The sequence below is a fragment of the Ciconia boyciana genome, chromosome 2, assembly GCF_034638445.1.
Source record: "Ciconia boyciana chromosome 2, ASM3463844v1, whole genome shotgun sequence".
NCBI classification, from domain to species: domain Eukaryota; kingdom Metazoa; phylum Chordata; class Aves; order Ciconiiformes; family Ciconiidae; genus Ciconia; species Ciconia boyciana.
The window spans coordinates 117,784,206-117,800,531 of NC_132935.1; the positions used below are offsets into that span (position 1 = coordinate 117,784,206).

Sequence of the window (16,326 nt, forward strand, 5' to 3'; positions counted from 1 at the left end):
ATCTTGAAATAACAGTTGTATTTCCTTTCCCTTCCATCCTCACTGTTTCAACTGTTTTGTGAAATGAGTTGGCATGCAGGTCGATAGAAACTAGAAGATTAGTGGGTTGTCAGCAAATGTTGTTTTGGTTTCTGCAACCCTGAAATTAACAATTTAAACTCTGCATTCACAGGTGAGAGATGCTGCCATACTAGCCATTGTAGAGGTTTATAGACATGTGGGAGAGAAAGTACGAGTAGATCTTACGAAGAGAGGAATTCCTCCTGGAAGGTGAGTTAGCTGTTTTAATTTTCTGATCCTGAGCCGTTCTGTGTTACTGTTCTTTATCAGAACTTTAAACTCACTAAAAACTTTGTTTTAAAAATATTACAATTTTTATGTTGTCTTTTTGTTAGTTTTGCTTCCATCGTGATGTTGCTGGTGGTCCTGACTTTCTTTTGCTGTTGTCTTTTCTGCTTGGAAGAGGCATACAGGTGTTTGCTGAAAAGCAGCCTTACACTCACCAGTTAAAATCCCCTGACTTTAAGAGAAGCTGAGAGCTGGATGGTAGTAGAAAAATGTTTCAAAATTAAGCAAATACATACTGAGTGCAGTGGTGAAATAATTAGAAAATACTTGTATATATACATCTTGTTCCTTATTCTGGAGTTGCTGTTTAGTCTTAGTGTAGAAGAGTCTCCACTGAAGCGCTTAAATCAATACTTTTCATGTATTGTGCATGTGTGAGAGAGAACAAGTGTGTGCGTATGTGTGTAAGTGTGCAATGAAAGTATGGCAAATCAACAAGCTACTACTTTCTTGAAGATAGTTATAATGGAAAAATTGTCCTCCCTTGCTCCTTGCTAATTACATCAGACCAATCCTTTCCACCCTAGATACTTGCTTATGGGCTACAGTTAGATGAGAGAGAGGTGCTTTTCAAAATAACTGCTTCCCAGTTCTGAGGTTGGAATTCTGGTGTTCAATGAGAAAGGAGTATTCAAAAGGAGTGTTCATTGGTCTAACTGTTACACATGCCATCACAGGACACTGGATGTTTCTTGCAAAAGGTGCAAGGAAGTTTTGAAAATGCGTACTTCATTGGTCGTTTCTCTTTCTGAAAAGCAATTCCGATCTTTCAAGGCTGGTCTGTGTTGTGTGTAGATTAGTTTATATGAAATTAGCCATTGTTTTGTTGCTACCTTGCTAAGGATTTGTTTAATTAAGAAAGCTAGACAGAGCTTGAAATTGTACTTAGTGGGAAAGAGTGTTTATACAGTAATATCTTTCAAATTCCTTATCAAAACAATTTACACTTTTAAAAATGTGTTAACCTCTTATCAATTAACATACCGCTTTACCCTGAGTCTTCATCTCACTTCTTGATTTTGATAAAGCTGAATGTATCTACTACATGGTGTCAGAGAGAATATCAGAACGTATACTGTGCCTCATCAGACCCTTCTAAAAAACTATTAGCCCTAGTTTTTAACGATGGTTTGTAAGGTATCAAAATATCATAGGAGAATGCTGTTGAACTTACTGTTTCACATTCCAGGCAGAGCTCAGCCTGCTTGGACAAAAGCTTACACTGCCTATGGGAATGGGAAGTTGTAGACATTCTCTTCTTTTTAATGGCTGTCACAATTTTAGACTATTCAGAGATTATATGGTTACCATAGAATTTTAAGCCATATTATTACTACAGTTCCAAAAATTGAATTTCATAGCAGATAATTGGAACATGCCAGAGAAGATCCTTCTTGCATTAAGATAGGGTCTTGGACATCTTTTGGAACAGAGAGTAAGAGCAAAAGAGTGAAGATAACAGCCTTTGTTTGTGCTATGAGTGTTGGATGTGACCATAAGTTTAGGTTCAGCACTCATCCCTTTCACATTTCCATGTGATACAAACTGAGTAAATCTTGAGATCCAAATAGGATTAAACACCATAGGAGCTTTGTATCCTCAAGGCAATCAACAGCTTCTAATTCAGTTTCAGTAGGTGCCAGATTGTTATTTCATCTGAATCAGTTGAATACAAAACTCCCCCAATCTGAAAGCAAGGATAGTTGTACCATTTGCATGTACATAAAGAAGCAAGGCTCTACTTGGTGCATGTTAAATGGGTTGTTGCCACTGAATCTCAACAGTTTTGCACCTGACAGTCAAGGCTAGTGTAAAATAATTACATGAGCTGAGTCTCAGTGTGGTGTCCTCTGCAGTAGTTTTCAGGTTGGGATGAAGGGGGGAGATATTTACTTGAGTTGAGCATGAGGCTAGTAGTCTCTGTACCATCCATCGCTGACAGAAAGCAGAGTTCCTGTAGTCTCTTCTTACTCCTTCGCACAAGTAACAAGGTGGTTGACAAAGCTCAGGAAAGACAGATTAGCTCTCTGGTAGCTCAGACTGTTGTTCCTTCAGAGGCAGACCTAATTTAAGATGCTTCTTCCCCAGTGCCTGTCAGAAGTTTCCCTTCGCTTAGATGCATTAAAATTTTCATGTGGTTATGCAGAAGTTATGATCCATGGAAAAAACCCTTTGATGTAGAGTATCATCGTATCATTGTTTTGAGGGGAATCTGTGTTCATATTTGTGTGTCTGGGTAGGTTTTAAGGGTCTTAAGTATTATGGATAATCTGTGGTTCAGACACAGCTGCTTTTAGTTGTTGAGTTCAGCCTTAAAGAACTGCACTGCAGCTCCTTCACTGTATGATGGTGCATTAAAAATTGTGTGTAAACATGATATTAGCAGAAAACCCCATTACTTCAGCATTTGGTGCACATGTGATTTAATGGAATGTAGGCTTGTTTAGTTTACATAATTACACATTAGAGATCTGTGTGTTGCTGCTTGAATGCACTCTGCCCTAAAGCACTGAAAATAAGAGCTCATGTCTGTTGAAAGGAAGGCAGGAAAGTTAATCAAGCATTGTTTTGAGAAATTGTTCAACTTCCTTAAATATGCAAATGGTATATACATGTTGTGTCTATATAAAGCCAAATGTAGTTAATAATTTAATAATAGTAGGCTTAAAAGGTTTTGCAGTCTGCGCCTGGTAGGTTTGCCTTTGTGGAAAATACTGGATTTTCTAGAGAAGGTTATTGGACCTGTTGGAGTCTAGGTAGTCTATAAAAGAAGATGGGATCTTACTTTTGTAGTTCAACTCTACTTGCTACTACTGTATTTTTCTTCAGTGCATTTTTATTCTTTACAGAGATGAATTTGTGAGTTTGTTTATAAATAAAATCAGTGAGTTCCTCTTTCTATTTGTTTTCAACTTACAAATCCCAAAATAATATCATGCTTTTTGCCTGAAGCAGACTCCTTTTTCAGAAAAATCAGTATCAAGTCAGTGGTTGGAAATCTGGATGTTGTTTTCCCTTTTGTTAAAGTTGCTGCCAAAGAGGTTTGACAGTCTTTGGTATTGGGCCTGTAAGAATTAATGTTAATACATTTGTGAATACTGAAAGTGGATGTTATATTTCTTGTTCTGTGAGCCAAGAATAGTGAACGGGATTTGTTCTATATGGGCCAAATTGAATTTGTTACAGAATGGAATCTGTGTGGCTCATCTTCCCTGAATGGCAATAGGATATGTGGCTCTGGATAGCAGTTGCTTAGTCTAAGTGTTAATAGCTTTTAAAGATCTTTCAGGAAGTCATCTGACAACTTTTCCCACTGTTACTTGAGAAACATAAATGTATAAAACCAGTTGTTTGTTTAGTTCTTATGTCTAGGGCCACAACTTCACATACTGAAATGTTGAAGCATTTTGCAGTATGCATTTCTGAATACCACATTTTATGTGGTATGCACATTCTCTGCTTATTTGTCTAGTTCATGTTGTAGATGAGGTCCATCTGTGTGTCCAGATGTGGACACATGTCTATGCACAAGAATTTTTTTTCTTTTGGAAGGGGGAAGTAAGGGGAAGTAAGTGCAAGGCTTCATATGGGCCATTTCCTGCTTTAGACTCACTTTGGACACAAAGAACAGACTAGTTACCACCCTTTCTTCTTCTTTATCCTCCTGCTGTTGACAAGGGAGTGGTACTTTTTTGCCTCTTCATCACAAGGTCCAAACTTTAGGTATTCCGCTCTGCCAGTCACGCAAACAGTTGAACTCCATCGAGCATGGTCATAAATGACAGCTTTTCAGTCTAGAAGGGTAGTGCATGTTCTTTGCTACCATCTGCGTTTCCATGTGTGTGCGTGTCAGCTCATGCTGTGTCTTAGAAGTATATGTACTCCTCTCATTGAACGTAATCACCATAATATGTTAATCCTTTGATAGAGACCTGTCACCTGCCATAGGAGAGGGTTTAGCAGGTTGCCAAGAGCCCTCATTTAAAGTGCTACAACCTCATACATTCATTCATTCACTGAGACAGCAATAATCGTCTAGCCCATGCAGAAGTGGCCTGCTGTCTTGAACATGTGTTTTTCATCAGTGGGGATTTTTCCTTCCATATGTGAACTTGTAGAAGGCCTTCCTGTGCCTTTTTGGAGAAAGAAGATAATATTTCTGTTCACTGGTGACATAGTATTTCTGTTGACTGATGACTTCACTGATTGATTATGCATGTCATATCCAGACTTGGGCTTGCAGATAGGAGATAAAGGAGTAATAATGCTGTTCTCAAAGAACGTTCCTCATTGCTGATGACGGTGAAACCAGTCTTCACCCAGCCTTGTAAACTTTCTTGGATTCCTCTTGGCCAGGCTCTCTTTTGCCAGGAGCTGAACACCAGTAAACATTCTTAAATTGATGGTGGTTGCAATAATTTTAGAGACCTCAGCCCATACTGCCTTGCTGCCTGTGGCTGTGTGAAGAAATATGAGGAGACACAATGGTAGCATGAAGAGCTGGGTGGGAGGAGGGGGAGGAATAAACTTGTTGTGAGAGTCGTTGCAAAATAGTAGTTACAGTTCCTGTAAGCTGTACTAAAGAGAGGGTTCAATCTACAGTAGTGCTTGACCATTTTGTCAGCTGTTTGTTACTGGATGTTACTGGATTATTTTTTTTTTTTTTTAAATTATGACAAAATGCTGTAGAGGGTGTCTCTTGGTCATAAAGACATGCTTTGAAAGCTTTAGGAGTGGCAGTACTATGTTGCTCTCTAGCCTGCACCACTGACTACATAGCATCCAGTGCTGAAAAACACATTTTTTAATGTTCAGAGTAAGTACTTTATCAGATATTTTGCCCAGAGTGAGAGGCAACGTGTGTATTATTATAAGGTATTTATAAGGAAGCATTTCGGTTTTGTCTTCTGTTTTAAATGCTCAGGAAACCATTTTTGAAAACTAAGTTCAAAAGAGCAGGAAATATTTTTTTTTCCTTTTGAATTCTCTAAAATATGTGTGCCAAATGCATAACATCAGCCTAATGGGATATAAAAATTAAAGTGAAATTTTAAAGGAAATGTTAATCTCTCTAGTCTTCATTTTCAGTTTCTCTCAGGATAACAGTTTCAGCCTTTCAGATGTAGTGTTATGTCCTCCTCATTAACTAGGCAGACTGTTAATGCAGTGTTTAGTATGGAATCCAGCAGTGTTGAGGGGAATTTGCAGTCACTGGTAAACAGTAAAAATACTTCCTACCGTACATACGAAGCAAATGCATTAACTTCCTTTTATGAAAGCAAGATGGCATAATGCGTTACTATGTGTATTGATTCTTGTGTGAACTTTTCACTTTGTATGTTTGAAAGCACATAGCATGTTAATGGGATTCCATGTGTTACTAGTAAATGCTAGTACCTGAAAAGCATTTCATATAATAACTGTAGTTTTACTTTTTCAAGTCTAAGTGCAAAAAAAACCCATTTTGGTATAAATTGTCTTTGATTTGCAAATTGACCTTTTCATTAAAAGACTGAGGTTTAATATTAAAGCAGTGTAGCCTGACATTTGTGAATTGCTGCCATTTCAGACATTTTGCTGTGGCTGCAATGGTTGTAAATGCAATGGTGGCGCAAAAGGGAGAGGATAACGGGTTCCAGAGAGAAGACTGACAAGTACGTTAGGGGAAGATTATGCAAACTACTACTGAGCTACATATAGTTTTGAGATAAGTTGAGATGGTAGAATAATTGCTGGGTTTGTGTTATGGGTTATTGTCTTAGACAATTAAGGGGTTTTTTGGTTTTGGTATTTTAGATGCAGCAGGGTAGGCCTTTTTGTGGAATTCTCCGCTAAATCTGTGTAGTTCTCATTGTGGGCCTGTTAAGTACAAGACACATTTGCTCTGTAGCAGATTGCTTTGAAGTATTTGGAAAGTAAAAATAATGCATTGTGAGAGTCCTAAAACATTAGAAAGTGTGGGGAAAGGTTCAGGCTTTTTATACTGTTGTCTGGCTGTGTTTCATGATTTTATCACATTCTTCATTATTAGATAAATGAGGTACCAGTGAATAAAAGGGGTATGCAGTGTGTCAGAGAAGGTAGACTGTGCACAGCCTTTCTACACAGATTATTGAGTAAAAGTGATGTGTGGTTAAGGAAGTGTTGAAGTCTTTGTGTGTCCTTGACTTTGCTCCTTTATGTATTGTGAGAATTTTCATACCCAAGTACTGTTCTTATCCATTTTTCTTGATTTGTCTTAAAATAGTTTGGAATGTGAGTTGTAAACAGAGCCTTTCAGTATTTGCTCTTTTAGCAAATTTTGAATTGGGTAATATAGTCTCTAGTACTGCTAATGTAGCTGAACTGTACCTGTTTGGAGAGTTGCAGACTATCAGGAGATTTGTAGTTCATAACTCTCTGCATTTAGGTCAGGATTCAGTCCTGCTAGTCTTGCAGCTAAAACTTCACGTGCATGTTAGATATTACTGTATTCCGAGTAGTCTAAAATGCAGAAAAGTCTTTGGAGAAATGCAAGAAAATGTTCTCAATTGTTTGCAGTTGAACAGTGTATTATGTCAGTACAAACCCATTGCTAGCCTGTGGGTCACATTTTTTCTGTGAGATAGTTCCACTCCTTTTATTGACTTTCCTGCAGAAGCGGTGAGAAATGGCTGTTTAAGTGTTTTGTCAGCTTTCTTGCTTGAATAGCATTTTCTGCCTTGTGGGACTAGATTGCAAATCTAGAGGGGTTTTTTATTGGTTTTTGGTGGCATTTTTTTGCTATTTACATGTAGCTGAACACTTGCAGTGTGTTTTCTATTGTGAGGGTTTAAATTAGTGGTATGTGTGTTGAACATAACTAAAGTGTGTTTAGTGTACCTTAAGTTAAGAAAGAAGTATTTCCTTTTTGTTTTTTATAAATAGGGTAGTATCACAGTCATCTGAACACTAGTATATACTATTACTGAACCTGAACTTTAGAATTTTTGTTATTTTTAATCATGCTAATAACGATGCTCAGTTTTGTTCTTTGCTAAGTTGATTTAGTTCTCTGTGCATTTGTGTGAAGATGCTCAACTAACTGAAGAGGAGTCCTTTGGGAATTGTTTCTAGCTACTCTTAATCCCTTGTATATTCTGTATTACTGCTTTATATGCTATAATAAACTAAATTAGTTTATTACTGTTTTTACCAGTAACCTGGGGGATTTCAGAGATGTAAAAATATTTTTGTTGTTGTTCTTTACAGGTTGCAAACAATCTTTGCAAAATTTGATGAAGTAAGAAACTCTGGAAATATGATTTTAAGTAGCATCAGTGGTGAGTATGAAAGATCATGTATTTATAATCAGCTTTAGATTAATACAGGATAAGTATTTAAATGCTAGCATTATCAGTGTGAGATGGATGACTAGAAATGTGTGTAAGTACTAAGAAAATGGGACACTTAGTGAAACAGACTTATACTGTGTTACTGAAAGTATTTTCAGAATACAGTTGGAAAAGGTGTTGAAACTGCATGGAAACAAGCAGTGAATCTTTAACAAGTTACATGTGTGCTCAGCAGAGGATATAAGAATCCTGCAAAGTATTCATGCATGGGAAAAAAAAATCAAATGAACCTTTATCCTATCTTACAGTATATTTCTAAAAGAAAAAGGCAATTTAGTGATGAATGTGTTTGATTTCTTCTCAGTTAAAATGATGAATAATGATTATAATACATAGTTTTAAATTACAGAAACGTGATCTCAGCATTCAAAGACACTTAAATGTTGAAGTTAAGACTTTACTGTGCTGAGTTTGAGCTCTTTATTTTTGGTATATTTCATGAAAAGAAAACCTGTTGTGCAAAGAATCCTTGTTGCTTCCTACTGCATTCTTGATATAGTATTTTATAGTATAAAAGAGTAAAACCATAATTCTTTCTTACTTAAAACCATAATTTAAGAAAAGACTGTTAGGTAACAGCACAAGGGAGGTGGTGTGGCAGTGGCTCTAATATAGTTGCTATTGAAAGCTTCGTTCTCTGCTGCAAGGAATCAGTAGATCTTGTTTTATAGGGGAGGGTTCTCTGTTCATTTTCCTTTCAGAGCAACTATGTTGACTGAAAAGGAGGTTCTGCTAGATCTAAAAAGTGTAACTATGCAAGAGTAGAAATATTTTGAGGAATGCATATGATTTGTTAATGTACTCAAATATACCTTTTCATTTTAAATATTCTCACCGTTTTCTTGTTAGTGTGAAAACAGAAGAGACTGTAGGTTCAAAGGAATGTGTTTTTACAACCTTTTCTTTGAGGTAGTAAGAGTTTCTATGCTGCATTCTGCTTTGAAATAAAACACTGCTATTATTGAACACTTAAAAGAATACAAAAATAGATTTGTAAGGAGTGCTATAAAAAAAACCCAAAAGAAAACATACTAATTTTGGGGAAAAATATTTTACATAAACGTTATGTTAGATTGTAAATTTACTCACTGTGGAAGAGTAAACCATTATCTTTTGCATTTAAAGTTAATACTGCTGCATAGGTTTGAGAGGTTCAAAGATGCATTTTACATGTATTTTCTTCTGTTGGTAGTTCTCAGGAGGATGGATAAAGCTACATGGAATAAAAATGCATTGAAATAATTTAAATATATATGAAAATAGGTATACAACATAGCTGGACTAGTTTACATAGCTTTTCTGAGCTTTTTGTCTCTATTTTGAGAGTTGATTAACTATATTTTTCTTTAAGCTGTTTTTATCTCATCTGTAAAATGCAGATATTAATGCTGATCTCCAGCGGTATAAACCATTTATTTTGTCTTGTAGGTGGCAATTTCTATCCAAATTTACTGTGATTCTGTTTTGGTACCATAGAGACACAATCCCTCTAATATGTTGGTTTCAGTATTTTTGCTTGACCCTAGTTAATCTGTTGCATCCATCTAGACAATTTTCAAATATTATTTAAAAGATACTGTTCCATTGTTAGTACTTTATCTTTGTCCTTCATTATTCTCTGAAGGACAATTTGTATTTACTGCTTGCACGTGTAGATTGAAAAGTTATTGTTCAATTCCTGTAGCCTTGTTACCAACTTTTCTTTTAGGGGCTTTATCAAACATCTCTGGATAAAGGCCAAATTTTAATGTCTAAATACATCTGTTACAGTGTTGAGGATGTTTTTCGTGCTTTGGATATTTTGGAGTAGGCTTTGGGAAGGTAGAGGGAAATAGGGTTATGTTTCCAAAGCGGGGGGGGGAGGGGGCAAAAAACTGGTCAACAGGCTTTAATATAATTAGGCTAGCGCAGCTCTGTAGTGAACCTTTTTACCAGCGAAAGGAATGGCTTTTTGCCAAATTGAGTTACTTTCCCAAATAAGTTAACTGTACTGATGAGGGTTCTCGTCAGTCTGTGATGGATAGGGAAGGGCTTGCTAATACAACTGTGGAAGATGTCAGCTTCTTCATAGTCCTGAGTGACGCTGCTGTGGTAGTAAATCTTTGTTGTGTTGACCTAGTTTCTGAGAATCCAGAGATGTGACTTAGGATTCTTTTATCGAATATCGTCAGTTGTTCAGTTTCTTTATTCAGCATGTACTTAGGAGGAAAAAAAAAAAAAACAGGGAAAAAAACCCCAACCCCCAAAACTCGCAGCTTTAAACAATCTGAATACAAGAATGTTTTCCATAGTATTTTAGTAATCAAAACAAATACATATATATATAAAATGTTTGTACTAACATGATTAAACACGACAGCTTTTAAAACCATTGTATTGGTATGCTTAGGTATGTGGGAGAAATACAGGGAGGAGAGGAAAAGATGTCATACCTGCAGTCTTACGCACACTGGTAGATTTAATATCTTGTTATCCCTGTGACTGTGTTAGAGTGGACCTAGCATGAACAGTCCCTTCAGTCTTGTTACCATCTTCCTTTATCGAATCTGATCCCTGATGAAACTGTAAAGAGGAGGAGGGCAGTGAGTCACTGTTAGAGACTGACGGATTCTCTTGGAGGGTGGACAAGGTAAAAAGCATATTGAAACCAAGTATGGATGGAATAATAGGGGCAGGATATGTAGCAAGGAGTTTCAAAAGCCAACAGATGAGAAGGGACTGTGTCTAACAAGGGGACTGGGCAAGAGTCTTAGTGCTTTTGCTTGATGTGGGAGACTTACAGGCTTAAATAATATCATACTGCTAACTTGCCTCTCCAACTGACCTTTGATTTTTTTTTTTTAATTATTTTTCCCCCCTTCCCCCATCTTCCCTTACCCTTGGTAGTAAAAACAGACATCATTTCTTTAGTTTGAATTATGTGAATGAATTAGCTGCTATGAAAACCTTGGGGTTTATTTACATTCATAATGATGTTGCATATTAAGAGAATCATGTCAGGATGTTTGCCTGTTAAGCAAAATCTTAGGTGTGCTGCTAGTTTTGCTCTTTCACTCCATCAGAAATATATGTATCCCTGCAAACTGGAGAAGGTTCTTTAAAGCACCTCCCCATTTTTCAGCAAATGAATGTTCATTTCTATGGAAACAGAACTGGCAGCCAGTCTCAAAGCTGCAAAAGCACTTGTTTCTGCTGCCTGAGATTTGTAAATACTGTTTTCTCTCAGAGAATTTAAACAGAATCCTATATCAGGTAGTCGTGTAAATTTTGAGACAGGGAATTAAAAGAAAAGTAGGGAAAATAGTAATACTGAGCTCTCTACTTTGCCTCGTTCAGCAGACAGAATGATTTGAGCTGAATATGAATTGTGCATGTCTATTCAACCCGTACAATTTTCCCATTTTAATGGTATGCCTCATAGCATTAGCTTTCTAAACATAAAATGTGACAGGTAGGATACAGTGATGTTAGTGTCACGGTTGTGGGGGAGCTGTGTTATGGATGATAAAGATACAGTTGAGTGTTCTCCTAAAAGGGGGGGGGCAAAAATTAATAGCACAAATGTGTGTCTTTTTTTCCACATTACGCTCTTGTTTTTTATTTCCCTTTGCTGTTTTCCTTATGGAAATATAGTTACTATGGAGACAATGACGACATGCTCTGACAGAGCTCACCAGTGTGGCACAATATGAATGTATATAGTTCGGGAAATACGGAAACTGGTGGTAGCTGCCATGATTATTTTATAAGGTTTTGAGCTACATGTATTTCTTTTGCTTGCTCAATGCGAATGGTCAGAATGTAGCCACATTACTTTAAATTTCAGCTGTTACTCTTGGTGGTTTATAATTTTAAACAGGAAAATTTACTGACTGGTGAAGCGTAATGGTCAGTTGAAGTCCATTTGGAAGTAAAGGGCCTCAGCAGGCTGGTGCTTCCACTGGTTTTTAAGGAACTTGCACGAGTTTTTGAACTATTACTGCCAGGAACTGTGTGCCGGCTCCTGCAAACGCGTGGTTTACAAGCGCTGCGCAGCTCAGCGTGTTAAGGTTATGTGTCCGTCTGCATTTTAAACTTTTCCTTAGGCAAGAGGAAGTAAATGGGAAGTACTTTTTTTTTTTTTTAATCACTTTATGGGATTGCAGTCTTTCTACCTTCAGTATGTCACTTAAAGCATTGATTTGGGAATAAACTGTAAACAGAAGTTCGCGTTTTGGGCAGGTTTTCGTTATAATTTCCATACCCCTGCAAAATGCTCTCCAGCATCTGTTGCATGCCTACTTTTAAAAAGCTGTTTCTCTTAAAGTTTTGAGGGGATTTCCAAAAAGTCTTGGTCAAAGAGCAGCACCTTTCTTCAACGAGCTAATCTTCTGCTTCCTGCGTTTTTTCTGTATTCTATTTTATTTATTTTGATTGATTTCTTTTTGTGGTCTGCCTATCCTAATAAAGGCAGCTACGCAGGAGGCAGTAAGGCTCTTGCATCGTTTTCCGCGGGGGAAAACTTGGCCTTGGGGCTGAGATTTCGCCTCACGGGCCTTAGGGTTGGCCTGCCCGTCGCTGCTTGCTGGGGCCGGGACGGCGGGGGCAGCCGCTGCCCGGCGGCGGGGGCGGGCAGGAGGGGACCCCGCGGGGCACGTGACCGCCGTGGCGGGGGCGGGCGTGGGGAGGAGCGCAGTAAAAGTCCCCGGTGGGACGGGGCCGGGCCAGGCGCGGTGGCGGGAGCCGCGGAGCGGTTTCCCGCGTGAGGCGGGACTGCTATTTTGAAGCGGGGCGGCGGCGGCTGTTGCGGCAGGGAGCCGGCAGCCGCCGCGCCCGCCCTCCCGCGGAACCGCCGCGGCATGATGGCTGTGGGGGACGGTGAGTGCGCGCCTCTGGGGAGCGGCGCTGCCCCGTCCGGCGGCTGGGGGGCCTGGGGAGGGGGTATGTGGGGGGGTGTTTGCAGCCCTGTGGAGGCGCGGGGCTGCCCGGCGAGCGGTGCCGTATCGCCGGCGAGGCGCGCAGGTCGGTCAGGGCGCTCGGTGGCCGGAGGGGCCCGCCGCGGCCGGGCGATGCCCTCCGGTGAGGGGGAAGGCGGGCCGCCGGGCTCCGCTCCTCTTCTTCCGCCTCCCAGGGCAAGGTTTGACTGTGTTAAGTCTGCCGTGTGGCAGGTTAACATCTTGCCCTGATGTGGTTCGCTTCCGCTGGAGTCCGTCGCTCCAGGGTGGTACGTGCAGCTGGAGGGTACCCGGGGCACTGAGCATAGCAGCTCTAGTTTCTTTTTAAATTTTAACCACGCATAGATTTTTGGAATGGTCCGTGATCTTAATTGTTTACAACACTGGCAGTTTCCACTCTGCATTTTTATGTCGGTATTCTGTTTACCCTTCTTGTCTCAGTGTTACTTGTGTTAGCCCGCTCTGTAAGATAAGACTGAATTTACTATACCGCTTTGTAAACAAGCATATGTTAACCTGCGCTGTTTTGTGAAGAAATTTATGGTAATTCAGTATAGCCATAAAAGAAGTGCCTTGCTTCTAGGGCTAGGAATACATATTTAATAAAGACATGGGATATTACTACGTTTCCTTCACTGCACAGTGTGTTGTTACACAAACCGATGGAAAGTAGGTCAGTAAAGCAATACAGACTATATTGCTATGTTTTGATTAAAAACTGGACATATGTTTTATCTTTATCACATCTCTTGGTTTTGTGTGACAGCCAGGTTCTTTGAGCTTAATAACTTGATGACTTTCACTATATGATTATTATTTTCAGAGAAACTTGAAAAGTCTTCATTTGACTTGCAGCAAGTTTAGGAATGTAGTAGGAGGGCTGTGCTTTTACAAATGGTTATATATAGAGTTTTAAATAACATTAAAGAAGATGGTCTTGTAAAGATCACATACCAAGATTAAGGTGAATCGTTTATCTGAATTTGCTAAAACATCAGTAGTAAGAGTCCTGAGAAAGACCTTTTCTTAAGGTGTCCTGAAATGTATGTTTTTTCACTTCGTTCTTTGATATGTTAGAGGCTGAAAGAGATAATCAGTGTGACCAGAGCAGTGAAATTAAGGCTGGACTATGTAGTTTAAAAAAAATTCGTGCAGTTCTCTGATGTTTGTATTTTTGTTTGTCATCTGCAAGATGCAAGGGAAGTCATGGTCTTTGTACAACTGAACGTGTAGTAAGCTCTTTCTTGGTGAGATTTTGTTCTAGGAATGTTTTTCTTCATCTTTGTTTCCTTCCTGTGAAGCAACATAGTTCTCCATGGTGTAAACATGGATTGTGGTAACTTGCAGATTAAGGATGCAAGTTGTAGCATGTTAAGAAATAACTATTCCCTAGGCAAAGCCATAGGATTTTTGTGGTTCTGTAATGGTCGAGGTTTATAAAGCGAGGGTGGTTGTGGAGCTCTCTTCTGTATAATTTAATTCATCATTAACAAAGGCACTAAGAACAAAGTACTGTTCAGGCAGTCAGCTGATGTTCTGTGTAGGAGCTTTGAGCAATAATGCCAGATACAATTAGCAGTGTATAGGATGATTATGTAGCTGTTGGTGTCTCTTAAAACTACTGCTTACCACATTTACAAGGAATTCAGTCTTCTGACGTGTTATGAAACTGCTAGGGAAAACAAAACCTTAGTTACTATTAAGAAAACTTTTTGATCTTTTCTGAATTTAATGTAGGTTTTGCTACGGTCTTTTGTTTTGCAAATATCTGTATGTCCTCCTAATATATGCAACACAGAAGAAACAATCTGTTTTAAGGTTAGTGATTCTGTAGCCTTTGAGAAATGTATTTTCTTGACAAAATGTCACTTCTTTGTGGCCAGTTTGTAAGTTTAACTTAATATTTGCGAGACTATGCTGATTTTCTGGAAGGTGTTGTGCAGATACTTCAGAGAACAGATTTTTTTAATTTATTTTATTTGGTTTGCTCACTTAATCAGCCTAAATATGTTAGAAAATTGCACAGAGTATGTTTGGAAATGATATATAGAGGTGGTAATTTCAACATTTTATCTTGAATGTAAGACACTGGCTTACTGTAAACTTTTGGAATTTTTTTCAGTTTTCTTGAGCACAAGCAGAGATGTAAATAAAACATGGTCCTTAACAGTTGAATCTTAATCTGATTTCTCAAGTAAAGATTAAAGAGCCAGATTTTCTGTTTGCCTCCATGTTAACTGTCTCAAGCTCTCCAATCTTTTGTTGGAAGAATGTAGAGGGGAAAAAAATAGTACTGTGTTTGTGGCCCAGCAAACAATTGGACCGTTACTTCTGCTGTACTGAATGCGTGCCAGTGGGAAAGCATGCACTATCTCAGTCTTAAAGGCATTTCACGTATTTGTGTGAATGTGTTTGACCTGCAAGTTGTGTTCTGAGGCTGCTGAGGAAAACCAGTCAGGAACCGTTCCTCACTCTGGATTTCTTGTTCCTTGGAGAGGATAATGAATTTCTGCCCCTATCCGTTGATAACCAGATTAGGGTGTTTAGGAGGTTGCTAACAGAGTTGCAGCGTGGCACATCCCGTTGTGCGTTCTCTTCAGGGTTTGCAATTCAGGCTTCCATCAGTGGTTTATCACCTTGTTGTCAGTCTGTGCTCTGCTACTTTGTTATTTCATAGGCAAGGGACTGTCTTGCTCCCAGTTGAACAAGGTAGTTAGAATAAGGGCAAAACTATCTGCCTAAAACCATGAGGGGCCATGAAGGGAAGATTACACATAGGTTTTCTTAAGATGTACTAAACTTATTGCAGTACCAGACATAAGGTATTTGAGGGCTATCTAAAAGCATATAATCAGCTTTGTAAGAGGACATATTTGGTGCACACATTAGTTGCACTAGTATATACTAGGTACGCTATTTTGAATCATATAATGAATGAGATAAATCTACTTCTTTATTTATTAGTGGATTTTTGTTTAAATGGCATACAATGTAATGATGTTTCATGACTTTAAGCACTTGTCAGATTTCAGATGGTAAAGCATATGTGACTGGTTTATGAATAGGAATTATCCTTATATCTTACTACATATGCATATCAAATTAAGGGTTTTGTCTTCTTTCAGAATACTTCATTAATGTATGCGTGGTCCTAGAGCACAAGAACAATTATCTTCCATTCCCTGATGTTCTTCTGAGGGAAGGCTGTCTTCCTAAGTCTTTAATCTGATTACTAGTTTCTGTGAAATGTGGGTGCTGTACAGCTTTAATGTTTTACTTTGATTGAAAAAAAAGATTGGACATATTAAAGGTACAGAGGCTATAGTGATGTTTGAGACATTAGCTTGATTTAAAAAAAATATATATATATAATTGTAGTGCATATGCATTTCTGATGTGTATTTCCGATTTTCCTTTCCTCTGGTAGGAAGGAGGAGGCTTTTTAAACCAGCAGAGTCCTGTGAATGATGGTAATAAAGCAATTACTACACTGGCTTAGAAGTTGGGCAGGATGTAACTGTGGTGCTTTGTACCATTCAGAGCTGTTTCCTGGAGAAAAAAAAAAAAGTAGGTAGTAGCAGAAGTTTTTTCTGGGGAATAGAAATACATCACTTGTTCCCTTTTCTGTTCTTCTTTGGGCCTGGTTTTTTTTTACATGCTGACTGCACCTA

At 38.5% G+C, this 16,326-nt stretch overlaps 1 protein-coding gene across 9 annotated transcripts in view; it reads left to right on the forward strand.

Annotated features, from left to right (window-relative positions):
- Positions 1-16,326, forward strand: part of CLASP2 (cytoplasmic linker associated protein 2) — a 153,328-nt gene that overhangs the window by 33,264 nt on the left and 103,738 nt on the right. For 8 of the 9 annotated variants that reach the window (XM_072853721.1, XM_072853723.1, XM_072853725.1 and 5 more), the window contains 2 exons: positions 173-270; positions 7,579-7,649. In XM_072853721.1, the coding sequence (XP_072709822.1) occupies positions 173-270; positions 7,579-7,649 (169 nt within the window). Of the gene's footprint in view, positions 1-172; positions 271-7,578; positions 7,650-12,426; positions 12,579-16,326 lie in introns of those variants that run through there. The other variant, XM_072853728.1, reaches the window with a different exon arrangement.